Source organism: Cyprinus carpio, chromosome B19 (assembly GCF_018340385.1).
Source record: "Cyprinus carpio isolate SPL01 chromosome B19, ASM1834038v1, whole genome shotgun sequence".
Classification (NCBI taxonomy): Eukaryota; Metazoa; Chordata; class Actinopteri; order Cypriniformes; family Cyprinidae; genus Cyprinus; species Cyprinus carpio.
Window position 1 is genome coordinate 22,784,226 of NC_056615.1, and position 27,816 is coordinate 22,812,041.

A 27,816-nucleotide genomic window follows, 5' to 3' on the forward strand; every position below is an offset into this window, starting at 1 on the left:
TTTTATAAGTAAAATAAAAATATTGACCGTATATTGAAGATTGAAATATTAAAGATCACTAATATCAGCCAATAACCAATAAGATCCCATTACAGTGCATTCTTAATAAGTTCCAAATAGAAATATATTATTTAAATATCAAATATTATTTTTGTTACTGTACTATTATTGTAATAATAATAATAATGATAAATTAATTAAATAATAATAATCATCATTGTTATTATTATTATTATTATGAAGAAGAAGAAGATCTTGATAAAAAGATAATTGAAATGAAAGAAATAATAATCCAAAACATATGAGACCTAGACAAACTACAAGCACATATACAGCACGCAAACACACACACACACACACACACACACACACACACACACACACACACACACACTCAATAATGAGCGGATTAGACAGGATCAGGTGGTCTTTGTAATAAGTGTGAGATTAATTAGCATTTGTTCAGCAGCTATAGTAATTGGTGATTCTTTTCTCATTATTTGAGCTTAAACTCATTCCAAAAACAAACAAAACTAAATATTTGTAAAGCTATATTTCCACATTAATACTACGGCATCTTCTCCAGGTCATTTTGCTCAAGGGAACTGTGGAAAATCTTTCACAAAAGCAGCAGCTCCAGTGAGTCTAAGCTAGTGCTGGTTTTGCTTACAGGTCATAAGCTGCAAATGTAGAGAAACAGAAATTCAAATTCCTGAAACACATCAGACAGTACTCCAACCCAGGAAACATCCAGTGACAGTAGTTTAGTTTATCTGTCTGGGATTGTACACATTACTTATTGTAAAGGCCATATGCTCACATGCATATACTGACAAATACACACAAATGCATGTGCAGTATATACTATATCCTGCTAGTCATCCAAAGTTATATCATTGTTACTTTACTGCGGAGGAGAACCGGTGGTCATATTTCACAAGACATCAGCAGCGTTTGGGAGTTGCTGATTGGAAATAAACTGCAGTAAAAGAAAATGGAAAATAGTAGGACATTTGTGGCAGTTAATTTAACTTTTCCATTCCTCACCATCTCTGATGAATGAAGATCTGGCACTTGCATTTTTGGTAGCACCTGCAACGACATCATCATTCAGAACTTCACGGCGCAATAAATCATTTTGACACAAACCAGCAGGACTTTCCCTGAACGTCTCAAGATCACACAAACCTTTCCAATAAGATGTGGTGTCACTCATCCTGTCTCTCAATTCCTTCAGGGTGATCTAGAAGTAAATCCAGGCCTCTTGTGCATGTGTTTGTTGAGTACAGGGCAAGGTGGAGCCCGGCATTCTGCACTGCAGTGTGAGTTTCACAGAACGGCATAACATACGGATCTAAACTCACTTTCCAAAACTCAAACCTGCCCTTGAGCTCATTGGAAAGCTCACAGAGAGGCTCCTCACGCACACTAGAGCAACAAAGGTGTCTTGTGTCACCTGTTTCCACAGTCCCAGAGGCCTTATGAACCCTCGCGAATCTAGGATAGAGCCCACATTGTAGAATATTCTGGTTAAGAACAACCCACTGAAACAAGTCCCTCTGTACCTCTGCAAGATGACACACTACACAAAACGTGACAAACGCATTCACACGCTGACCACATTATCACACCGAATGTGTTTGCACAAGTACTCACAGTTGAGATGTTGTTATACTTTCACATTTTCTATCCCACATCGGTTAAAGATCTGGCTGTGTAGGTGAAAGGTTAAAGCTTTAACCAAGATTCAATCTTGAAAATCAGCCATGATGCTTAACAAGGTGCATGCAGTCAACAGGGAGTTAAAATGGACCCAGTTTTCCGTTTTACAGTTTTCAGATGTGATAGGCTACATCAATTTAATATTTAAATCATTTAATATTTAATTTAATTCAATATTGAATTTTATTTAATATTTCATTTGATATAATAGTTTAAAAATATTTTAAATATTATTAAAAATTTAAATAAATTACATTTATTTAAATTTAAACGTAATTAAATTAAAAAATATATATTATTTTTAAATAATTGTAAAATTAAATTTTAAATGATTTTAAAATGAAATGAAATTAAACTAACTTTAAATTAAATTAAATTAAATTAAGTAAAAAAATAATTAATACATAATTGCCATTATGTATATTTTTTTCTTTGTTAACTTGTTAAAATAATTACACAGTATAAATGCAACAAATTGATATTCTTATCATTTCACCTCACAATTATCTCCTCTTTCAGAGGTCAGAGAAATTCTTCCATTCTACACATTAAACTAGGTAAAGCTGAGCACTTTTCATTATGGAACACGGTGTGTAAAAATAGTATAAGCACTGTGGTAGTATATCACTCAGAATTTATCAGTGGTAATCTTCTTGTGCATTAGATAGCGAAGACTAAGGCCACTGATCCAGAAAAGAAAGAAAAAAAGTTTTCCTTCCACATCCTGATAGATTAGATTACAAAAACAGTATTATCTGATGGTCAGGACTCTATTGTCAGATGATTTACAGTGTAACTGCACATAAATTATATTTTCTATAAATCATGATTTCACAGGAAGCCACACCAAAAGGACGCAGAGGTCACGAGTGCCACCACACAGCTGATGGGGAAAATACTTCATTACATCAGCAACAGAAGTGAAAGAGCTAAAATTACAGCTGTGATTACACACGGCCAGTGAAGTCACTCAAATCACGTGGAATGGGAATTTGATGAGGGAAATGAAAGAGATCTGATTTAACAAGACTGATTTGTGTAATGCAGATGGATTGCGGTTAAAGTCTGGTCATGTTTTTTAGCTCAAGTTGTTAGATATAATTGGTTTTATATTATCAGATTTTTGTGGTGTTATTTTTTAGATCTTAAAATGTTTCCCTCATCTGGAACATGAAGATAAACTATATTTTCTGGCCTACATATACCAAAAAAAAATCCAATATAAAATTTTTTTGGGACTCAGGGCCAGCTACACCTGGTGCTTCTATCATCTCAGCTGATCTGACAATGTTATATATGTCTTTGGGCTGGCTGGTCTTTGTGTGCATTAGAGTGTGAGTACGTGATCAAGTTTTCATTTGATCTAATGGCATGAGCAGATATCCTGGGCCTGTATAGACATTATTACACATGATGACCAAAATGCATTCGCACTCATGCTGCTCGGGCCTCACATGCCATATTTACTACAGTAAGCAATCTTTTCTTTACAGTTGGAATTCACATCTTGCATTGACCAAACTATGAAAACTTGTTAGTGGATAACAATAATATAGAATGAAACCACTATTTATGAAAAGTATTTCTGAAAAATAAAATGTGACATTAAAAGAGTAGTTCACCCAAAAATAAAAAGGCATTGAAAATGTCCAAGATGTAGATGAGTTTGTTTCTTCATCTGATCAGTTTTGGAGACATTTATCATTCCATCACTTGCTCACCAGTGGATCCTCTGCAGTGAATGGGTGCCGTCAGAATGAGAGTCCAAATTCATACTTATGATTCATAACTAACTCCAGACCACCAATTAATGTTTTGTTAACTGAAAAGCTGCATATTTTTAAGAAACTAACCCATCAAGATGCTTTAAACCATTGCTTCCGGCTAAAATATGAATCCTCTATCCATAATAGCTTTCTCCAGTGCAAAGTCATCTTGTCTGAATCGGTAGAGAAATATGCACAGCTCAAACATTGTTCTAAACAAATATATCAGTGGATTTTTATGTGGGATGACAACTGGGGATGGACTTTTCTCACTTGAGGAAGCATTATAATGAATTATGGTCAAATAGATTTTTGCTTTACAGGATGAGCTGGAGTCATGTTTGTGGATTATTGTGATGTTTTTAATCAGCTGTTTGGACTCTCATTCTGATGGCACCCATTCACTGCAGAGGATTGTGAGCAAGTGACATAATGCTTAATGTCTCTGAAACTCTTCAGATGAAGAAACAAACTCATCTAGATCTTAGAAGATCTTAGATCTTACTCATCTAGATCTTAAAAGTAAATATAAAAAAGTACCATGGCACTGCCACATGCTGACACATATTCAATTTGTTATCATTTCAAAGATAATTAAAATAGAAAAGTTTAGAAAAGTAGAAAAGTGCCATCAAAGTGCCTTTTTTTCAATAGATTCGAACACTCTTTGTTTTTTATGCCTGTAACTGGGATTTCTTGAACTAATCAGTGTTATATGTTTGTAGACAAAACTTCATTGTGTCAGATGGCATGAGTTCTCCTGGTGTATGGAAGACTGAAAAAAAGCACCTGGCATGGGCCACATTGTACGCTTGATTATCGGCAGGAAGTCTTGAAGTAAAGCACAATAGGGTGTTTTTGTTTCTCTTTCAACTTTCCTCCCTCCTTTTCCTCCTCCTCCTTTTTTCTATCCAAACAAAGCTGAACATGGCTGTTTAAAAGTATTCAGTGATTCACCACCTGTGTGAATGTGTAGATGCAGGTCACATATTTAAAGGGCTTTAAAAACAACAAAAAAGTGGAGTTTTTCTGCTGGCAAGACGTCAGCGGCTGTCAGTTTCCAGAAGAGAGGCATATTTTTGGTTTGGAGTTAAACAAAGCGGAGTACACAGTGTCACTCTGCCACACGGATGTGAAATTCCAGCTGTCTGTCAAACTTTAGCTGCAGTTTCTGCAAGTAACTTCGCATCTCAATGTTCTACACAGTCAGAAAATTAAAAATAAATTAAATGGAAAGAGTTGAGCAGAAATTGGTGGATTCACATGCCATTGTGCATTGTATGATATAACATTCGCCTTGAATGCAAAAAAAACATCCAACCTGACTGTTTAGACTTTTTTTTTTTTAAATAAACCCAAAGCTGAAAACAAAACAATATCTGTTTTCAGATATTATGCAATAAATGCTAGCTAAAAAGTCATTCTATTCTTCTGTGTTTACGATTAACAAAAGGCAGGAGTCAGAAAATACAACTCAGCTCAGATAAAGGATAGGCTACACCTGTGGTGTCATGTTGCGTTTAGGTCATTTCAAGGATTAAATTCAGCAGTTTTCAGTTTTCCATTCACTAATCTTTAACTGAACGATTAGTTTACTCAGTTTGCAAGTTTTCACCTAGCAACCACCCACAACACCCTAGAAACAACCAAGCAACTCCTAGCAACCACCTAGAGCACCATGCAAAAAGTTTGAGGTTGGTAATGTTTCTGAAAGAAGTCTCTGTATTTATTTGATCAAATATTGTATTATATATTTTAAAATATGATTTATTCCTGTGATGCAAGGCTGAATTTTCAGCATCATTACTCCAGTCTTCAGTGTCACATGATCCTTCAGAAATCATTCTAATATGCTAATTTGCTGTTCAAGAAACATATCTTATTATTGTCAATGTTGAAAACAATTTATTTTATAAAAGGCCACTTTTGATCAATTTAATGCATCCTCACTCTTTTTTTCTGATCCAAAATCTAACCTCACATGATAAAAATCAATCCTCTTGCAGACTATTGATTTTCAAGGTCAGATTACAACCACTTTCCATATTTTTTTGGAAGCCAGATCATCTTACATCATTCCACATGATTATACTATACATGTTTTACCAAGCAACTTAAATGTGTTGACAAAATAACTCTTGATAAGGCAGACAGAACATTAGATAAAAGTTTTTGTACCCAGTTTTTAACAACACTCATCTCAACTGGTTGAATAAAGCAATAACAAGATCATAGATCTGATTCCCAGACAACATGCCATTTTTAAACAGATATGTCTAGCTTTTATTAAGAAAAAAACAGATTACATTATGTGGTACTTGTGATGTTTTGTCCGTGATCCAGTCCCTTATACGAGGCACGCAATGCACGTTTTCCCTGGAAGTTAAAACTCATTGTGAAATTCCTGAGGAGTTCTGTATTTTCCCCACAACACAAAATATGTCTGACAAACAGCCATCAACTATATATGGATTATTCCCATGGTTTGGGGAGAGTAAAATATTCCCAATTCAAGGTCCTGAGGTTTGGCAATGTGACGTGTCCTGTTGAACTAAACTAAGCGGGACAAAGTGTGGAAACACACTGTTCATAAAATAGGAAATCATTTGTGACGTCTGATAGGTGGCGATTGGTCTTGAGCAAATCTCGGCTGTTTTCTTAGAGAAAAGGGATTCAATTCAAAGCGAGTTTGTCTGCCAGACGGAACAAGCTGAAAGACCGGAGAGTGTCCGTCACCAGGGAAACCGCAGAACTGATCGAACTCACAGCGAGGGGCGAAGTCAACATGGCCAGTCTGACCCAGATTTCACGTTCCTCACAGACAGTTCCTTGGTTTCTTACTTTTTTTGATCTGTTCGATGAGGGGTGCAGATCCAGACATTAAGGCAGCTTTACACATATGTTTTGTCTATGCTTAATCCTCTATAGGCCTGGAGGAATATCTCAAAAGCAGTCTATTGGGTTATAAACACACACACACACACACACACACACACAGAAAATAGTCTGAAATGATCTCTGCATGCTGCTTCCTATGTAATAGAGGAAGCAAAGCAACTTCTTTTGTTCCTGTTGTTTCCTCATGTGTCTGTCAATTTAAATTCATAACATAATGGAGTTGAGAACTAAACAACAGCCTCTACATTCTATTAATCAACAAATATGGCCATACAAAAGATTGGAGTTGTAAATATATTTTGAATGTTTTTGTAATAAGTTTCTTATGTTCATCATGGCTGCATTTATTTGATCAAAAATACAGTAAAAATATTTGTATTGTGAGATATTATTCAAATTAATAATAACTGTTTTCTATGTTAATACATTTTAAAATGTAATTTACTCCTGTGATGCAAGGCTGAATTTTCAGCATCATTATTCCAGTCTTCAGTGCCACATGATCCTTCAGAAATCATTCTAATATGCTGATTTACTCAGACCTTTAGGCATGTTTTTCAGGATTATTAGAGAAAGAGTAGCATTTATTTAAAACAATTTACTGTCACTTTTGATCAATTTAATCCATCCTTGCATAATAAAAGTATAGTATAAAAAGTTAATTAGAGTTAGTTAAACCTAACCAGTCTTTTTAATAATCTGTTCCTTTGAGAGTTTTATTAACCATATAGCTAATGCAAAATTCATTACAGGATGGAATTGAGCCAGTCAAGATCATTTAGAAATTGAAATCAGAATGTCAAGATTAACTATATTTTTCCTGGCTGCTAGTTTATTAATAAAAGACATTTGGCTCTATATCTAAGGACAATATTGTAGCACTTTGTTTTGGGACTGACTTCATCTGATGCGTAAACACCTGCACAATGAATCACCGCTGTCCCACTGTTATAAATATTAGTGATTACATCACTGGTCCTGAAACAGTTCTGAAAGAGATTTCATAGTGACTGGGCCATACTTATGCTACAGGAAAGTGAATGAAGAAAATACAAGATCCACCGTGAGTGTTCAATTTGTGTATGCCTGCTACATCAAAATAGCAATTGTCTTTGTCAATAGTGTTAGCAGATTTGGCAGAGGAACGAGAATAGCTACTTTCACTGGTGGTGAGAATCTTGTCATGTCTGTGCATTAATGGATGCATTGCTGGGTTTGTGTGTGTGATAATCAGCATGTCCTGCATAACAAAGGAATTAGTTCTGCTCTGTCTTTCTAAATCTTAGCTGTTAGTGTGTTACATGGGGAATTCAGTGTGATTCAGACATTTTCTCCCATTATATATTTCAAAAGGCAGACTTGCTTTGTTCAAAGACTCCAGGTGCAGATATATCCATCTGTGAGTGACCTAATTCTGGGCATCACAAGAGGCCGCAATCATAAAAGCACATACAAGCAAAACTGCACAAACCCAGTATAAACACAATACGGCATACAACTAATCTTTTTTTGTGTGTGTTTTTATGCTAATGTACTTTTATGATTACTGTCTTTTTTGAGTGCTCAGGTTTCTTATATAATACATGGACATTTAAGCAGGTTTTATAAATTACATGATTTTATTTCTATTTACAATTTACATAAATGTAATAAACGTTATTTTATAAATATTCACATACTTACAATACATGTATATAAGTAAATTAAAAAAAATTTATTAATTAAAAATTAAATAAAAAATAAATTGTCTAATACAGGTTTCTAGTTGCTCAACTGTCTTAGGTCTACTTTGTCGCATCTTCCTCTTTATGATGCGCCAAATGTTTTCTATGGGTGAAAGATCTGGACTGCAGGCTGGCCATTTCAGTACCCGGATCCTTCTTCTACGCAGCCATGATGTTGTAATTGATGCAGTATGTGGTCTGGCATTGTCATGTTGCAAAATGCAAGATCTTCCCTGAAAGAGACAATGTCTGGATGGGAGCATATGTTGTTCTAGAACTTGGATATAACTTTCAGCATTGATGGTGCCTTTCCAGATGTGTAAGCTGCCCATGCCACACGCACTCATGCAACCCCATACCATCAGAGATGCAGGCTTCTGAACTGAGCGCTGATAACAACTTGGGTTGTCCTTGTCCTCTTTAGTCCGGATGACATGGCGTCCCAGTTTTCCAAAAAGAACTTCAAATTTTGATTTGTCTGACCACAGAACAGTTTTCCACTTTGCCACAGTCTATTTTAAACGCCTGCGCTTCTGGATCATGTTTAGATATGGCTTCTTTTTTGCCCTATAGAGTTTTAGCCGGCAACGGCAAATGGCACGGTGGATTGTGTTCACTGACAATGTTTTCTGGAAGTATTCCTGAGCCCATGTTGTGATTTCCATTACAGCAGCATTCCTGTATGTGATGCAGTGCCATCTAAGGGCCCGAAGATCACGGGCATCCAGTATGGTTTTCCTTCCTTGACCCTTACGCACAGAGATTGTTCCAGATTCTCTGAATCTTTGATTGATATTATACACTGTAGATGATGATAACTTCAAACTCTTTGCAATTTTTTTCTGAGAAACTCCTTTCTGATATTGCTCCACTATTTTTCGGCGCAGCATTGGGGGAATTGGTGATCCTCTGCCCATCTTGACTTCTGAGAGACTCTTTTTATACCCAATCATGTTGCCAATTGACCTAATAAGTTGCAAATTGGTCCTCCAGCTGTTCCTTATATGTACATTTAACTTTTCCGGCCTCTTATTGCTACCTGTCCCAACTTTTTTGGAATGTGTAGCTCTCATGAAATCTAAAATGAGCCAATATTAGGCATGACATTTCAAAATGTCTCACTTTCAACATTTGATATGTTATCTATATTCTACTGTGAATAAAATATAAGTTTATGAGATTTTTAAATTATTCCATTCCTTTTTTACTCACAAGTTTATATTATATTGTATTATTTCATATGTGTACATTTCTATTTACATATTAATATATACTACATATATTTATATTTATTCATTATATGTAAATTGTAAAATAGCAAATTCTATATATTTATATCTAGTTTCTAAAACATTTATTAAAACTTTAAAAAATATATTAAAAATGTAATACTATATAAAATAAACGGTATATTAAAAATAGTACTAGTAATAATTTTTTTTATTCGAAAAATTACAGTATTTGTCCAGCAATACTAATTTATTTTACAATCATGTGTTCTTTGTAACTGTAAATATTTTGTCATGACTGTAACTACTGTTTCTCCCAAGCTGAGGTTAGAGTGAGTACAGCAGAGACTTAACTGACACCCCTGACCTGTTTAGATGACCACTTAATCTGTCTAGACACTCTCCAGCGTTACATAAATATATTTCATTCTCAGACAGCTCTATTTTTCTGTTCTTCCTTGCAAACGATGTCCAGACTACAACAGACAACACAGCAGCAAACACTATAAACAAACAGAGCAGGAATTCACGATGAGCCGAAGCACTACATTACGTCCAATCCAACTTTACCCTGGAGACCAAATATGGATGAGCGTCTGTATCTCCCCCTTGGCAGACATGAATGAACAATGAAATGCGGTTTTATAAATCCACAGTGTTCCTCTGAGAATTTCCATCTGCTGCAGGCGAGCAACATACAGACACAAGCTTCTATTGCTGTGAGATGTGCTATTTCAGTTTGAGGGTTATAGTGGAATACACAAATGGCATAATATATCTACATACTGACCGGGAAACTGGGTGTCCTTGCAGGCAGGTGAAGGGGGCACTGGAGCACAGAAGCTCAAACAAGCCGCAAGCAGAGAGCATTCTGGGAGTTTGTATTTGGGTAGTGGGGTAAATGTGGCTCAGATCCCACTGCAGATTTGCAAGCGTCTGTTCTGCTTTTGTCTGAGCTGTGCTGATGGAAAACTCCTCAGTAAACTAATAAGAAATAATAGCTGTGAAGTCATTTTGTAGAAGCAAAAATGTGTTTTATTTCCTTAATTTGACATTTTGCTTCGATTGAGTTGATTTAAATATTCATAAAATTCAATTATGAAGTTAAAGTTTAAAAAATGCCATCTGCGTATTTCATTTGATATAAAAGGTAATGAAAACAAAAGAAATGTAGTACATTTCATCACTGACGTCAACAGATCAATTGAATAGCAACATCATGTCTTAACTACAGTGCAACAGCTTTCCAATGTCAATTAATATGTCTGTCCTCACTGACTATTGTCTCGTGTAGGCAGACTTTTAACGGCTTAAGTTCTAGCCTTCAGTGAAACTTAAACTGTCAAGCAACACCTACGTAAGAGACTGTCTGACCAACATGTAAAAACAAGAATTTAACTGCTTTTTTATTTATCTGACAGAATACAACACTATAAAAGATCTACAGTACTTGCTACTAAGTGTCTCCAACAAAATTGAGTATACTTCAAAGTCAAAGACTTCCTGCCACAGTCCCACTAACCTGGAAATCCGGCCATGTAAAGTATAGCTGCATAAGAAATAATGGAATTCAACTTCAGATGCCTTTGTACTGTTTTTATGCTCCCTAAACTTGAATTGTACATATGCATTGCAAGAATTGCATGGGTACGTCACCATACTAGTAAGATAGCTGTGAATCCTTGAGCAACTGAGCATCACACTAGTAATATAGTGAAATATTTTTATGAATTAAAAGAACTGTTTTCTATTTGAATATATGTTATAATGTAATTTATTCCTGTGATATTAAAGCTGAGTTTAAAGGCATCATTACAGTCTTCATTCATTCAGAAATCATGTTTTTAATTATTATCAGTTATTACTGGAACTCATTTATTAATAATGATTTTAATTATTTTCAGTGTGGTACACAGTTTTTTATTTTTTTGTGGAAATCATGTTACAGTACAGCATAAAAATAATTTATTTCCATAAAAATAAGCAGCAAAAACTGCTTTCTACATTATTAATAATAAGAATTTTTTCTTGAGCAGCAAGAACTATAAACATAACAGAAGGATCTGAAGAATCATGTGATTGAAGACCAAAGTAATGGCTACTTCCTTCAAATTGTAATAATATTTCAAAATATTACTTTTTTTCTGTATTTTTTGATCAAATAAATGCCACCTTGGCAAGCATAAGTGACTTCTTTCGATAACATTAAAAAATCCAAATTATTCCAAACATTAGAAGTGTATTTGAAGTGGGTGGAGCTATGCATACTACAATAGAAACCAAACAATAGTCAAAAAGTCACTTTATCGTGGATTGGATATGGCGTACATGCAGACAGTAGGAGCACAGTACTTACAGTACTATCTATTGTCACTGCAGCCATATTGTTAAAACAGACATAAAAATAAAATTATCTGGCTTTGGCACAGTGTTCTAGAATGTGGTGATAATGGCACAAGCATTAATGAAAAAGGAACAGATGGGGAATTATTCCACTGCCAAACCAAAATCATGCACACATACTATGAATATGTTTCCCTACTGTCCACATACATTCAATAAAACACAGGATTTGGATGACAAAGGCAGATCTGAATTCCAGAGATGATGATTTTTTCATCTGCGGAAAGGTTTTGTATAGTTCTCCTCTCCTATTGGAAACGCTAAGACAGCTGAGTTATGTTTCAGACTGAATCTTGTCTGGGGATTTGTTTTTGTACTTATTTTTAAATGTGGATTTCTATGAATGAATGCTTGTTGAGACAGTCCCATGCTGCCATGAGTGAGAAATAATGGATGATTGTACCGTTCCACTGATGAACAGGGTCGAAGGAGAGCGTTTGAGAGGTTTTTATAAGTATGGAGCGCAGGTCAGGGTTGATTTGTTTGCTCAGATGGTTTCAGATGGCAGTCTGGAGAGGGAAAACTGATCAGCAGGTGTGATAGATCAGGTGGTCATATTTAACTATACCTGTACTTCAGTTAAAAACTAAAGTCACTATGACTTGTTAATCATATAATTTTTTTTACAGTGTCCATTAAAGATACTTTACTGAATAATGAATAATGGAACATAACAGAAACTGAATATTTTCCAAATAATGTTTTTCACATTTATAATATACATTTTCACAGTATAAATTGGGTATAATAGCTATATACAATAATAGCTGCCTTTTAAATTTTAAGATGGGGTCCCTCACATGAGGATGATCCTGTTTGGGAGTCTGTGGCATCTAAAAGACTGAACACCCTAGCTCTAAATAACTCAAGTGCTACATTTCAGTTTTTTTGAAGTCATATTTTGGTAAAAAGCTCATTTCAAACATTTGCACAGCAAACATATTGTCACAAGAACATACATTTGTAAGGTGGTTAATCCAACTATTTGTTTTGGGAAATAGTTTTTCCGTACAACATGTGCTTTGAAAAGGAGACAAAATAGATTTAGTGTTATCATTTTATGGCCTTCAGATTTACAAAACAGAAAGACAGACAGCATGTACTGTCTGTTTCTCAAGCCAGAGTTCGGACTGAGAGCAACTGGAGAGAAAAAGACATAGATTCCAGTGTAGCCCTGATCTGTGTGTGTGTGTGTGTGTGTGTGTGTGTGTGTGTGTACTGGGAGGTCACTAGTGAGTGGAAATGTTGAGGTCACCTATTTGTTTCCAGAGTGTTGATACAGCATTGTGTGTGTGTGTGTTTCCAGGCAGCAGGAGTGTCATTACAGTGTCCCACCCAACAACTGAAATATTCTGAACTCAGACGAGAGGTCTTCAACTTATCTGAGCATGTACAATGACGTTCACCTCCCTGATACGCAACTAAAATGTGTCTCTCCCTCAAATCAACGAAAAAACTCCAGGCCTTTTGACCTGGGCCAGTAGTCTTTGCTGCTTGAGCGACGAACTGTTTCTAATTTAGAGAACTGGCTCATCTAGTTCACTAAAAAGAACATGTTTAATAGAATGTGTTTGCAAACTGGATACTGTTTGCCTGAGGCTATGGATTACAGGAAATAATGTAGTAAATAATGTTCAGTTTCTTGCACAGACTGATCGTTTCACTTCATAAGACCTCAGTATATGGTCAGGAGCCCCAGGTATTAATTTGGTATTCCCTGATATACTTCTTTTTTTTTTGACTCTCAAAGTGATGGTAGCCACTGAATTGCATTTTATTAATCACTAAGAACCACGGTTTCAGCGAATAATCTTCTTTGATGTTCAGCTGAAATGTAACCTACATCTTGGACGGCCTAAGGGTGGGTAAACTGACAGCAGCTTTTTATCTTTGGGTGATCTATCTCATTAAAACTTGCATACTTGCCATTCAAAACTGATTTTCAAAGCTGTCATGAGCTCTTTTTGCTCATTTTTAAACATCAACTCCGGCCCTTCAGAGTGTTTCATGGGACACATTGTGTTGCTGTTTTCGATGGGACTTTACTTTGTGTTGAGGCCATATTGAATATCCACTACCCCAGAAAGGGGTAATAACTTCAACCATGTACACAGCTGGTGCCAAAGAGCCAAAAGTAGGTCAATGAACAAGCCACAGCACAACCCACCACAGCATTATGTTTGTCTTCAAATAATAAGGGGGCCTAATGAAAGAAAAGACATTTTCAGTGGTAAGGAACTGTTTTGTGATAGTGTATACGGCACAAATTCAGTATCATTAGAAGTATGTAATTACATGTAGGGTTTGGTTCAGGACTTTCAGTGTCCTGTAAATTCAGTGTATACAATATGCATGTTGTTCATCCTAACACACACTGAAATATCCACAATGCATTGCTGTCTTTCTTTAAAATGCCACAAAGTACACCATACCCAAAGTACACCACAACCAGAACCTCTCCATGAATAACCAGACCAAAACCACACTTCTCCATCTCAGGCCTAACATCTCTGTACTAGACATTTCCCTCAGAAATCCTCAGCTCTGTCCACAAGTTCTGCTCACAAATGGGAAAAGCAGACTAGATGCAGAGCAAAACTGAAAATCTGTGTTTGGCTTCTACTAAAGGGGTCAAATCATGAGGAATCATATGTTCTTTGATGTTTTGAGATAAAATAGCTGCACTTTGTACACTTTCCCAACTTCCTCATAGGCACTAGGAATCTATTTTAAAACGAGCTGCAAAAATGACTCATTAAAAACTTCCGCAAACTTCTGACATAAACAACTGACTGTTCATGTTTACACGTTAACCGTGACACCAGCTGATGTTCAGAAACTCAACCAAGCAGTGAATTAAGAAAGAACCAGGATAGATATATTATTCATAAAGACCAAAAAACCCTGACAATTATGGTTAAATAAGTAAAAGTTGGACAAACCTTGAGTGGGTGATGCCTGCCTCTCTGAATAGACTTCTGAAGGATCCCAACATTGGAAATTCATAAATAAAATAAAATAAAATAAAATAGATTTACTGCAGGGAGAAAAAACAAACAAACCATAAACAAGACATTTTAAAATAAATACCAGAATGACATCTACATCTGTATCCAGGTGGAATCTGAAGACTCTTTTCAATGTTTTCTGCAGAAAATGGGAAATCTGCAGAATTCTACATTATTTAAATGGCAAAATGTGTTGAAAATACTTTGAAATCATAATAAATTACCAAAATTATTAAGAGATAAACATGTGAAATAAAACATTATAAAAGACAAAAATGAAATTCTATGAAAATTTTTCTGGTTCTGTGGGCACAAATTCAGTATGTGCCTCTCCATATTCAACTTTTTCTTAACAAAAGCTACAGTATCTGAATGCAAAATTCATTTTTGATTTGTTGATGCATCAGTCTGACAGTTTTCAGGGCACTGAACAAACGTGGTGTTTTTGCTATGGGGAGAGGAACAAAGTGACAAGTACTAGCAAGGCTTTTAAAAAAGAACCAAATAGAAAGAGATCAAATCGGCTCAGTGCTCATTGTAGAAGAGGTGTAGTGATGAAAGAAAGCCTGAAGAACAGAGTGCAAAAGAAGATGGGGAAGAGCTGTGTGTGTGCAACCACTATTCCAGACATGTAGGGTGTCTCGCACTGGAAATGGAACTGTCAACACCCCACCACACATCATCACTCACATCACACACACACACACACACACACACACACACACACACACACACACACACACACACACACACACACACACACACACACACACACACACAGTGTTGTCCTCGTTGCATTACAATTAAACTTCTAGAGAAAAAAATAGGGACAGAGAGGGGGATGTGCGGCATTGTGTCCAACCGAATCTAATTTTGCTCTCCAAACATTTATTGTTCTGTTTTTGATTTTATCCATTGGGGATTGATTGGATCATAAAAACTGGGCAGGTGTAGAAGGGCTGAAAGTGACATAAGCTGAAAATTCAAGTTGTTACATTAATAAAAGAAAATAAACAAGGTCAATTTTCATTTCATGTCGACTTCAAAGGTTCTGTCTGGTACAGCATTTGATCCAGTTGTAGCTCTCAGAGGAAGACAGGGGTAGAAATTATTTCTTATGAATTAAGAGGTATAGAAAATGGGGTCAAACCAACCCAGCAGTCACAAACAACAACAGGCATTCACTGTGTTGTGAGAAATGTTTGTCTTGACACAAAATGCACAGGAAGTGGGTGATATACAGGTAGATGTCAAAGCCCATCAATGACCATTTTCATCCTTTCGACTATAACTATTCAGAATCACGCAGACTTTCACATGACAAAAACCATCATTCAAAAGAGAGAAGGAGATTTATGTTAAGGTTTTGAAGACTACTTCTGGGCAAGTCCATCACCTTTAATAACAAAATAACACTACATAAAGAGATAACACTACATAAAGAGAAACTAATTGATTTGTTTTCACACCAGACCTTTTAACTAGATTATCCAGCTGTTCTAAACAGGTATGTTCTACATGTTAAACACATAAACATTAAATTTAGTACCTGGTTAGGTGGCTACATGTAATATTGACAATTTTTATAATGCATTTATCACACTCAACTATCTGCACAAAAATTATTATTGTTTTTGACCAAAAAAAAAATGTAATTAAATAAAAACAAATTATAATTAATTAAATTATATTTTTTTAATTAAAAAACAAACAAATTAACTGTATATAATATAGGCACTTTTTATAATGCATTTATCACACTCAAGGAACTGCACAGAATGTTGTTACCAAAATAAAAAAAAATAATAATAAAAAATTTAATTAAATATTAAATATAATAAAATATTAATTATTAAATATACAGACAGACCGACCTCAGGGGGAAAGAAACAAACATTATTATTGGTACCATTATGATTCATTTATCACACTCAAGGAACTGCATAAAAAGCTTAAAGAAGATTAAAATGGGTGAAATGGTGTAATTGTTTGCTGTATTTAAAAAACATTTTCTTTCCTTTATGCATTCATATAAAATATAACCTAAAGTCTGTACAGTTATAATAGCTGTCAATTCTGTGTATAATAAATACATAAATAGTTTGATCAGAAATCTAATCGCATAAGAGAAGCAAATGACCTATTCATCCGTAAAATCCAAGGAAACAAGTGACGTTTTACGCACTGCAGGGTGTCCCATACATGTCCATATTATCTAAAGGTATGATCTTCAAAGACGACATGCTGATTTTTTAGTGGGTCTAAAAAGGGTTTTACCCTGTTTTTTTATGCAGAAGTGATAACTCTTAAGAAAAGCACCTCCATCTCTGAACAGCAAAGGTTTCGTAGCTCTTTATTTCATTCCCTTGGCCTTCACATGCCCTGGATTCTGACACAATGCTCCACAGCTACAGGGTCACCAAAGGTCAGTGTGATTATAAAGGACCTGGAGAGACATACAGAGAGAGAATGAGAGGGGCTGTCAAGACTTTGCTGATGCCACAGGAAGCTCTGCTGATTACTGGTGTTGATGGATTAAATGGGCGGAACCTTCAAAGTATCCTGAAGGACCTGGGATACTAACACAATACCTTCAGGTTCAATCTCAAGTAGAAAAGTTACTGAGAACCAAGTTAAATCATCATTGTGCCCTTGAACAAAGCAGTTAGCCTAGATTTACCCCTGATGAAAATGTCCCCAATTAAAATTCCAATTAAAACATGACAAACTAAATCATAACAATAAATAGAGTTTTTATCACCTTTAGATCAAATAAAATAAAATAAAATAAAGTATGTGCATACATGCTTTTGTTGACTATCATATTTGATATATCAGGCTTTTATGGCTCATATTCCTCAAAATCCTGATCAATCATACAGTATGTGATACCTACATTTTAACATGATTTTTCTAAAAAAAAAAAGAAAAAAAAAAAAGTCAGATTGTTAAACTAACAATCTGACGAAAGAAGGCATGGAGTAGATTGAGTACAACAGGTTTTTGAGTAAAGTTTTGATCATATAGAGGCCTTAGAAATTTGTGTATCAAAATGATACAGTAGATTTTATCAAAGAGAAACCAATGAGATACTGAAGAGCTCTCTTTTGTGGCTCTTCTTTCCTAAAGCTATAGTTCACCAGCTGGTCTGCATGAAATACTTCTACATTTCGTCCAAACTTCCTATCTAAAATATTAACACACACACACAAACACACACACACACACACACACACACACACACACACACACACACACACACACACACACACACACACACACACACACACACACGCACACACAACACAGAAGGCCATGCTTTTACATTAAAGTGCACCAAGTTGTTTTGTGATTGTTTTCTCAGATCACGAGAATCAGCCCAAAAACTCCCTTAACACAAATTTCTCTCTCGGTTCATCTCACAAGACCAAGTGCAGTTCACTGACAGACTCCTCATGGTAGAGGATACATTTGTTACTCACATGGTGGTGCCTCTAGAGTCAAACAGAATGATCCCATTATACCAAACCATGTGTATTGTGAGTTTTTATTGTCGAGCCCAGCTGTTAATCACAAAAATAGTTCAAGCATCACCCGCCATTAGTACAGAACAACCACAAATCTCTCGCCCTTTGAAACCAATATTATGGCAATAGCTGTTATAGAACATCGTGCAGCTCAGAGTTTGCAAAAACATATAACTTTCTTTTCCTGTTATTTCATATCTTGACTGAAACTGCAAACTAATGACTTTTGTTATACAACCCTAGAAAAAGAGTGTTGATCTCATCTGGTACATTTTCTAACAACCAAGGGAGAAGTTAAAGTTCCCATCAAAAGAAGAATTAAAGTTCCCATCAAAACATGCAAATTACAGTTTTAACAGCGACGTGTCACAATTAAGGTTTTATATTTACTAACATTGTTTATATAAGACAAAAATGTGTGGCATTTGCCTAAATGCAACTTCCACTATAACACAATGTGTTCCAAGGCTTTCTATAAACTTTACAAAATAATTGTAATTTTAATAATAAAAGACTGTTAAAATGGTTAACTGTGAGTTGAAAAACTGTAATGTGACATTTCATGCAGTTTTACAGTGAAATACTATGTACAGTTTCTAATGCGATGGTCAATGTATGGTCAAGTGGTATTATTTGGTATATTAACACAACTTCAGTTAATAAAATATATATTTTTTTACTGTTACTTTAACTTAAATACTTGACAAAAACTTAAATTTTTTCTACCATATTTTTATGGTAAAGCTCTGGCAACCTTTTTTTTAACCCTAAATTTCACTTCGATATTTAATACAGTGTATTATTTTCAAACTGTTATTAACTAAAGTTTATAGTTATATAGTTATATATATAGTTAATTATAAATAGTTATATAAGTTGAATACTTTGGATATAGTTATAATGTAGTTACAGTGCTTACATATAACACTAATTAACCAAATGATTCCTAAAATAATTAAAGAAAAAATCTCTGTGGCGTTCTAGCTCAGCCTTGTTATAGTGAGAAAAATGAGGAAGTCATTTAAAGGATGTTTGTGAAGGAAACAGGTGCACAAAAACACTGCATGTCTCAGAAAGCTCCTTCTAACCCAGCTGCCACTAATGTATGACAAATGATTGTTTTGAGATGTATGATTGCAGATAATATGATTGTGGTCCTGGAACAAAGAGCGGGGCTCTGAGTCTGCAGGAACTACTCATGAGACCTGTAGAAATGGGAGAGGCAGGCAAACAGGAGGGCTGTGCTTGGAATAGCATGCTACTATTCTGGCAGAATATACATGTAGTATGTATGCATATGCTAATGTTCGGCGTGCATGGAATACCCAGATAATCAACTACATTTGTCAAAATGTGCAATAACTATTGTATATTTCCATAATGTAATAATCTACCAGCAGGGGCTAACAAGGCTATGCTTACCAACTAAACATTACTGGGTGACCTATATTACTAGGGTGACCATACGTCCTTTTTTCCCTGGACATGTACTAGTCGCGCTTTGGCTTCGTTTTCCTGTGTTGACATGCTTTCTAAGATCTCACCTTCTCACACGTCACAGCTGATCAATTTTGCACAATGCCTGAATGCTTCAAACTACTTTTCAGCTTTACTTCAGGAAGTAAGAAAACAATAGGAAAATTAAGCCAAATTCCAGACATTTTAGGCAACTAAGAAATCCTGGCCAAGACAAGTCCAGGAAGAAAAGATGTATAGTCACCCTATACTGCTACGCTTACCAAATATCTACAGTACACTCAAAATGCAATGCAAAATTCTCTAAATGCAATGCAGCTTAAACTGAAAATAATGCTAGCTGCTATTTTAATATCTCATGTTCAACTCATGTTCAAACTAAATTAGATTGTTTTCCATGCAAAACTACTTTTTTATTTCCAAACTGGATGCAACTTGCCCAAATGAACATGCAACATGAGGCCATATGACAGTACCTGATGTGTTCACAAGCTTTCAGTAAATTAACTGAAATTGAAAGTGGAATAAAAGAGAAATTGGTTGTGCATTTGTAGTAAAGCTTCAGTGAAGTATTCAACGTTCTGCATAAACTGACAGGCCCTTATGTTCTGCATGTTTTTTAAGCCAGTAATCATAACTGCACTGCTTCAAAGCATGTGCATGCATACACTGCAAGCTCAAACTCACATAAACAGGCAGTCACACCCCGGCCTACTGCTAGATCAGGCCATCCAGGGCGTTTCCTCTCCTTTGCTATCATCTTTTCTTTACTGTCAAGAGCTCTCTTAAACACACTGACACTCAGCCTACTGGTGAGTACATTACTTCTTTTATACCTGTTTTGTGTATAAGGTTGTGTGAGGTCTGTAGTGAATCTTTCTGGAAGCAGAGCATCTTTCATACATTTGATTTCAGATGCACATAAACCAAAAACAGCACATTTCATTTAAGGAATCTGAACTCAGACATCTCCTAGTTGTTTTAATTATTACAGATAGCAAACTTTGTTTTAAATTTAAGATTGATATGAAACATGTACAGTGAGACCTTAAATATATTTACATCTTATATTAGATGTTTGAAATATATACTGGTGACTTATCTTCTGACAAATGAGCAAGCAAACAAGCTACACTGTTCATGGCTTATGATCAACCTCAATGCGAATTTCACAACAGGAAACCACAATATGAATGTAGTTCATAGTTTTTTTTTTTGTCTCTTAAATGACATGACAAATTAAAAAGCAGCAAAAACAAAACGTTCTTTAGTGAGTATTTAAACAATCCAGGAAATAAAAGGTTAACTGGAACCATGTTAGTATTTAGGATTGTGTTTAAATTCAAGAATGACTGGAAGAAATAAACCAAAATCCTTCTCGCATCGGTCCCAGCCACATCCACATTTAAATCATCATCTTGGAGCTTATGTAAGACTAGTCTCATTATTCTAGTGCCTGTGGTCATGGTTGGTACAGTCACCACTCATGTAATGCCTGCCTACAGTGATGCAGAAAAAGGGATGACTTAAAGTTTGACAAATAGACCAATTAAAGCTGTTTGACATCAAGGGCTAAAAGATCTTGATCAAAATCCCCAGGCAATAAACTTGTATCCATGACTTCAGATCAAGCATTTTTTTTTTTTTTATGAATACCATCTATAATCCAAATCAAATCAATCAACAGTACTCCTACAGTCATGAAAACCTGGAAATAATAGGAAATGAAACGTTTAAAAAAGTTTATGATTAAAAAATGCATACATTTATATAAAAAAGAACTAAAAATAAAAAATAATCGACCATATAGCCTGCTTTTCTTGGTATCTTGTTCATCTCTGATATAGGCCTATTTCATGAATCTATTTTTAACAATCTTCAATTGTATATAAAACGTAAATCATGTATATAAAACGTATGGATACCTTGATTCTAGGGGTCTGGAGTAAAGTCATTTACCAGGTGGTGTACAGAAGAGTTTATCAAAGTTGTTTACAAACTGAAAAACAAAAGCCAATATGCGTTTCGGTCAAAGTGTACGCGTGTCTAGTTATCATTTAATATACCCCTTCCTTAATATCTAGGACAGTGAGCTCATACTATAATCTGTGATTAACTGCGCTGTGTTATTTCCTAGGAAATGTCGAAGCCGCCTTTTATGGCTTATAAAAAGTTTTCACTCTTTGAATTCCGCAGCGTCTGGTCCGCTGACTGCGGTGACATCACAATCCACGAGTGGAGCGTCCTCGCAACCGCTGACCAATGAGTGCGCGCTATGCAAATGAGCTCGCGCAGGTTAGCAGAGTAGTGCGCGCTCCTCCCGCTCGCGCTCAGATTAATTTACAGACCCTCAAGCCCGTAGCGCATTTACCGTTATCACTCCGTTCCTGCGATACACAGTGAAAATGGGCCAGATAGGCGTCTAGTCTCGTTTAAACGCTCAAAGAAGAGTTTCTTCTGACCTTGAACACGGATTTTGTTTCTTACTGGAGTTACTAAAGAGCGGAGGACGCGTAAAAATGAAGTACAAAGTAAGTGACTCTCCATTCATGCGCGCTATTTCCGTAAACTACGTTTGAACTCATCTGTTTACTAGAGTAAACCGTGTAGAATTTACATGTTCATCAAACTTAGAAGGGATTTCTATGACTTTTTTAAATGAAAGTGCAGCTGTTCTTTAACTGTGATAGATAGATAGATAGATAGATAGATAGATAGATAGATAGATAGATAGATAGATAGATAGATAGACAGACAGACAATATAGAAAGAGGTATAAATTATACATTGTGCATTATACTACCTTTATTTATATGTGCCATTGTTGTGTGAATGTTTATTATACAGGGGCAAATTATGTAAATTCAATGGAGGATGTGCTGAAGCATCCTTCCCTTTTAGAACCAATGCTATTTCTCTAGTTAAGTACTCCTTAACTTGACAACCAGCTCTGAACAGCAGTAATTTGTGTGCGTAACCAACCATTAATTTATTGCATGGCTGGTATGATCCAAAAGCGAAGTGCAAATCACATCATTTATTACAACCATGACACAAAAGCTCTCTTTGAGCTCTATTGTAGCAAGACTTGTAATAAATGATGTGATTTACACTCTGCATTTTCAACTCACGTTACTCAGAGCCACTTGAGGATATATGGGGCCATTCATTAGCCCAGGCTCCAGCCCCTTTTCCAATTTGAGCCTCACTGCGATTGTGCAATGTGTTGTTTTAAAGCAAACAGCATGCATTTTGTTCAGAGTAACAGGGCTGCTGTTATACTGAGTGTTTCTGGTGGGGACAGAAAATAAAACCACTCCAGGATTTTATGTGCATGTCCATGTTTGATTTGTGCATAGATTGCCCTTTACACTGGGACTGTTTTCTGAGAGTGGTTTCATAGACATCATTCAAAAATGATGAATAGACTCATTAATGAACTCTATATCTTTATACCTGTGCTTATTTGATTGTTCTTAACATCCAGTACTAAAAGAATCGTTCAACTAGAAATTAAGCTTTTGCTACTAAAATTTGATTTGATAGTTCTTTGTGTGACATACAGGCTGAATATATGACTTTAAAACACTTGGAATATAGTGCACAAGTTTTATCACTTTAATGATACTTTTATGGTGCTTGTTTAATAATTTTATAGCTAGACAGCCTCAGACCCCATTCACTTTCATTATATATAAAAATGACTTTTTAAGCAAAATGACCTTTTGCATAACAGACATCGACTTTAGCTCCGTCATCCTTTCGAAAGTTTTCCCAGCTGATTTTGGGGCACTCAAAAGTATGCCTAAACTTTGGCCAAATCTGTACTTCCAATCCAAGTGCACATTGCATTGGGGCAGATTTTCATTCAGGAGAAACTTGGCCCTTGTGTGTGATTCCCTCCCCATTTGCATAGTCTTTGAGGCTTTCGGCCCTTTGGGAAGATTTGCTTCCTACTTTGGTAGGAGGATCGAGCGGCTCTTCCTGAATGGAATGCTTTTGTCTGCTTCACACTATCTGGGGAATGTGGAGTTCTTGGCAAGACACGGACTGTAAGCACATATCAGACTGTTTGGATTCCTCTACAGTATGGCAATGAGCCTCTATTGCGATCTCTCTCAAATATGCTAAACAAAGCTGCATTTATTTGATTTATTTTCAAGAATAATTTAATAATGTGAAATATAAATAAAAAAGAAATCATTAAAAAAATTTCAGAAGCCATAGTCTTAGGTGTCACATGATGCTTTAGGAATCATTCAATGGTTATTTGGTGCTCATGAAACACGTCAGTGTTAAAAACAGTTATACTGCTTAATTTTGTGGATATTTGCAGATTCTTTTTTTGAAAATTCAAAAAAACTATTTATTTTGAAAAAAAAATATATTTTGTACACATTTTTTAGAGTGTAACATTATAAATGCCTAAAATTTAATTTTAAAGAAAATATTCTTATTGACTAATCTATATAAAACGTTTTTTTTTTATTCATTATTATAATATATTTTACCTTTTTAATGTATATAAATAAAAAATAAGCACATAAATGCATTATTAATAAATAAAAAATATTTATTAAAAATGCATGCTAATATAAAGTCATTTTAGAAAAATATTATGCATTTATTCCCTTTGATTTTGGAGTGAAATGTGACCTTTATTTTTCTTGCCAGTTTTTGTGAGTTTCACCCCATAACTTCAGAGGAAGTTACATCAAAACAGATCCAATTTCCTTTTATCTCCGGTTGACACAGAGAGCTCCTTTGTTTTGCTGGCATTTCTGAAACTTTTAAAGCATCTTTGCCTCAGAGACTGGTTTACTTTGTGGAGGACTTTTACCTCAGGGATTTAGAGGGTCAGGGCCGCAGGGGCGAACTGGTCACGCTGTTGTTGTTTCTGACGCAGAACAACTGATGTACATCACCCTGAGTGACACACAGGCTGTTTTCGGTTCACGGTCTGATAACTAATCTGCCAAACCCAACAGAGTGGACAGACAGCTGACGGAATAACTAAGGCCATACTTCCTCAGTTTAACCTGTTTTCGTCCACAAGCGCTCTTAAAAGGTTTCTCAACTGGTTCTTTTGGGGTATCAAGGAAGTCCCTCACACAGTCCATGAGGTGAAGTACTGTTGTTAGTTAAACATGAAGTTCTCACCAGAGCCAGTTTTCCACCTTTGGAGCAATGAAGACACTAAACAGACCTCATCTTTCAGTCACGTGGTCCACATCTTGACGTCAAGCATCACAAATGTCAGTGAGAACACAGGCCTATGTTTTCCAGCAGGTGCGCAGGTGTGAGAAGATACATAAGACACAAATTATCCTCAAACAAGCAGACCTGTATGGCCTCTTATTAGATTTCAGAGCTCAGCCTGTTTTAACAGACACGGGTATCTGAGAACAGTTTGAGACTGTTACGCCATAGATTTTCCTTCAGGAGCACATCGAAATGAGAGCCGACCCCTCCTTCTAAACACCCAGCCACACTCAAACGTCTGTACCCTGCTTTCCTGCTTTCTTTTCACTCTTATGTAACTGTGGCACAAATAGCCTGACAGGCACAAAGAACTGATTAGGTGAAGTAAACGTTCTGGGACTTTTTTTATTTTTTTCTCTTTCTCTCTAGGCTGTAATCCAAGTCGAGGATTTTGTTTGGAAATGTACATTGTTCTCAATGTGTCTGAGGGGAAAAAATAGGGGGTTGCCCCACTGAAATGAAAAGAAATGGGAAATACAAGACAGAGAAAGGGTAAACGGTGATTTTGTGTGTTAGAAAGAGAAAATTGTAGTTACCATTAATCATTCCTATAGGACAGCAAAATCAAAGATCTCTCTCCATCCTAGATTAAATGGAGACCACAAGAATTTTTTTTTTTTAAATTACCTTAGCAATCATACATGGTAACTTAATTTCCAATATGGAATAAAAAAAAAAAAATAAAAAAAGGTAATTGCAACTATTTATCTCTCAATGTTTTTAATTTTTCTCTCACAATTGAAAGCTTATATCTCACAAATGAGAATATTTTGTTCTACACTTACAATTTTAAGTTAAAATGACATCATTCAGATTTTTTTTATGATTCTGTACATATTAGAATTTATACCTTGCAATTCTGAGTTTATATCTCAAAATTCTGACATTTTTCCTCACAATTGTGAGTTAATATATCATAATTCTGTTTTTTTTTTCAATATGTTTATATCTCACTTTTTTTTTCTCAAAATTTGCAAGAAAACAATCAGAATTGTGAGATATAAACTTGCAATTGTGAGTGAACTTGCAATTTATTTATTTATTTTTTATTCCAATGGCGGAAATAAGCTTTCATATGTATCACATCTAGTGTTTCGGAAACATTTGCCAAAATATCAAAAGTGAGAGTTCTTTTATATGAACTCGATATGAAACATTTCTCATCAGATTTGTCCTAATTATACAGAAGACATAATTATATAGATAACCTAATTATCTTAACCATGCAATCCATATTAATTTTATAGCCTACCTCTTTAATCTTACTATCAACAAAAATCTCATTTGCATTATTTCTCTAAAATTTTAGCCAACGATGAGACGATAATGTAGCTGAGAACTCAAACTAAATGAAGAGCAATAACGTTTATCTTTAGGTGTGTGGGAAGTTATTAAATGTAAAGGAACTCACTGAAAGGTCTTTCAATTTAAAATCACTTCTCCTTTCCATCTATTGGAGAACATTGGAGTATGAAGACTTTTGTGTGAGTGAATGTGCGTGTGTTTATATATTCATGTGTTAGGTCTGTGTGTGTGTGTAGGCCACATCGGGGTGGTATTGTGGATAAAGAACACTTCTCAGCAGGCATTCCACATTCCCCAGGGTAAGAACAAGGGCTATTCAGAGAGCAGGTCTCAACCAGCGCTCCACAGCACAGCTCTGCCCTGTTTGAAAGGCACGGAATAAAGAAAAGAGATGATTCTGAAGGAGCCAAGAACCCTCCTGCATATACAGACATGGGGGGTTGCAAAGATGCATCAAATAAGAAACTGTGAACCTTTCAGAACCGTAACCATCATAGATGTTAAAGAGCACACATCCCCCAATATTCAGATTAGTGCTTGACCCATATGGGAGATTCAAAAGTTTATTCATCAAGCCTGGATTTTGTGGTTATATTGACACACAAATCTTCAGAATTCAGATCATTATTCTTCCAAAATTGCAGACAAACTAAGAAAACCAAGAGTTTGTTTGCCTCTAATGAAAGGTAAACTAGATTAGATTGATCTGTTTGAAATACGAAGGAGGATAGTTTGCCTTTTGTGGTGATTTAGAGCGATTATCTACAGTCAAAAGGTGGGATGACAAACTGTCAGATAAGAGGAACTTTGACAGCTGCAAACGAGGGAAGCAAATAAGGTTGACGTGATAGTGTGGGACTGTTTCCCTTGAACTTTGTGACTTCTCTTTACTTGTAGTCATCACTATTTAAAGACTGACCTTATTCTTTTGGAAAATATTTGAACGGATTTGTCATTCATTGTTAATTTTCAGTGTTCAATTTAGTTAGTTTTTTATTTGCCAAAATATATTTATGTATTTTTATTTATTAAATTTTTTATTATTTATTTATTTGTATTTAAAAATGGCTGGAAAATAAGAAAAAATATATATTTTTAGTCTTTTTATATATTTTCATAAGATCTTTTGTCATCTTTTGTCCTCGTCTATATATATATATATATATATATATATATATATATATATATATATATATATACAAATAAAAATAAACAAACACACAACTAAAAAATACTACATTTCTCTTTTAAAACACTTTTAAGATGTCAATTTTTTTAGCTTTGTGGGTTCACTGAATAAATAACAGGTGCTGTTTTCTAGTGTTAGTCTTGTGACACACAGCAGTTTCTGAGGACATATGTTTTTCTGCTTCATTTAGACATGTCAGAGCGAAACAGGCTTGCCCTATTGACCCAAAATCCTTTGAAAGTAATTTACAGCAAGCTCATGCACTGCTTATCTGTGCCAGACCACTACAGACTTTCACGAGAAGTGT

General features: G+C 35.3%; 1 protein-coding gene across 2 annotated transcripts in view; it reads left to right on the forward strand.

Annotated features, from left to right (window-relative positions):
* Positions 1–20,530: 20,530 nt before the first annotated feature.
* LOC109067967 (enhancer of filamentation 1-like) overlaps positions 20,531–27,816 on the forward strand; it is a 30,375-nt gene continuing 23,089 nt past the window's right edge. The window contains exon 1 of one of the 2 annotated variants that reach the window (XM_042745913.1): positions 20,531–20,565. Coding sequence is in view for 1 of the 2 variants with exons in the window: in XM_042745912.1 (XP_042601846.1) it covers positions 22,273–22,284 (12 nt within the window). In the remaining variant the exon portion in view is untranslated. Of the gene's footprint in view, positions 20,566–22,059; positions 22,285–27,816 lie in introns of those variants that run through there. The other variant, XM_042745912.1, reaches the window with a different exon arrangement.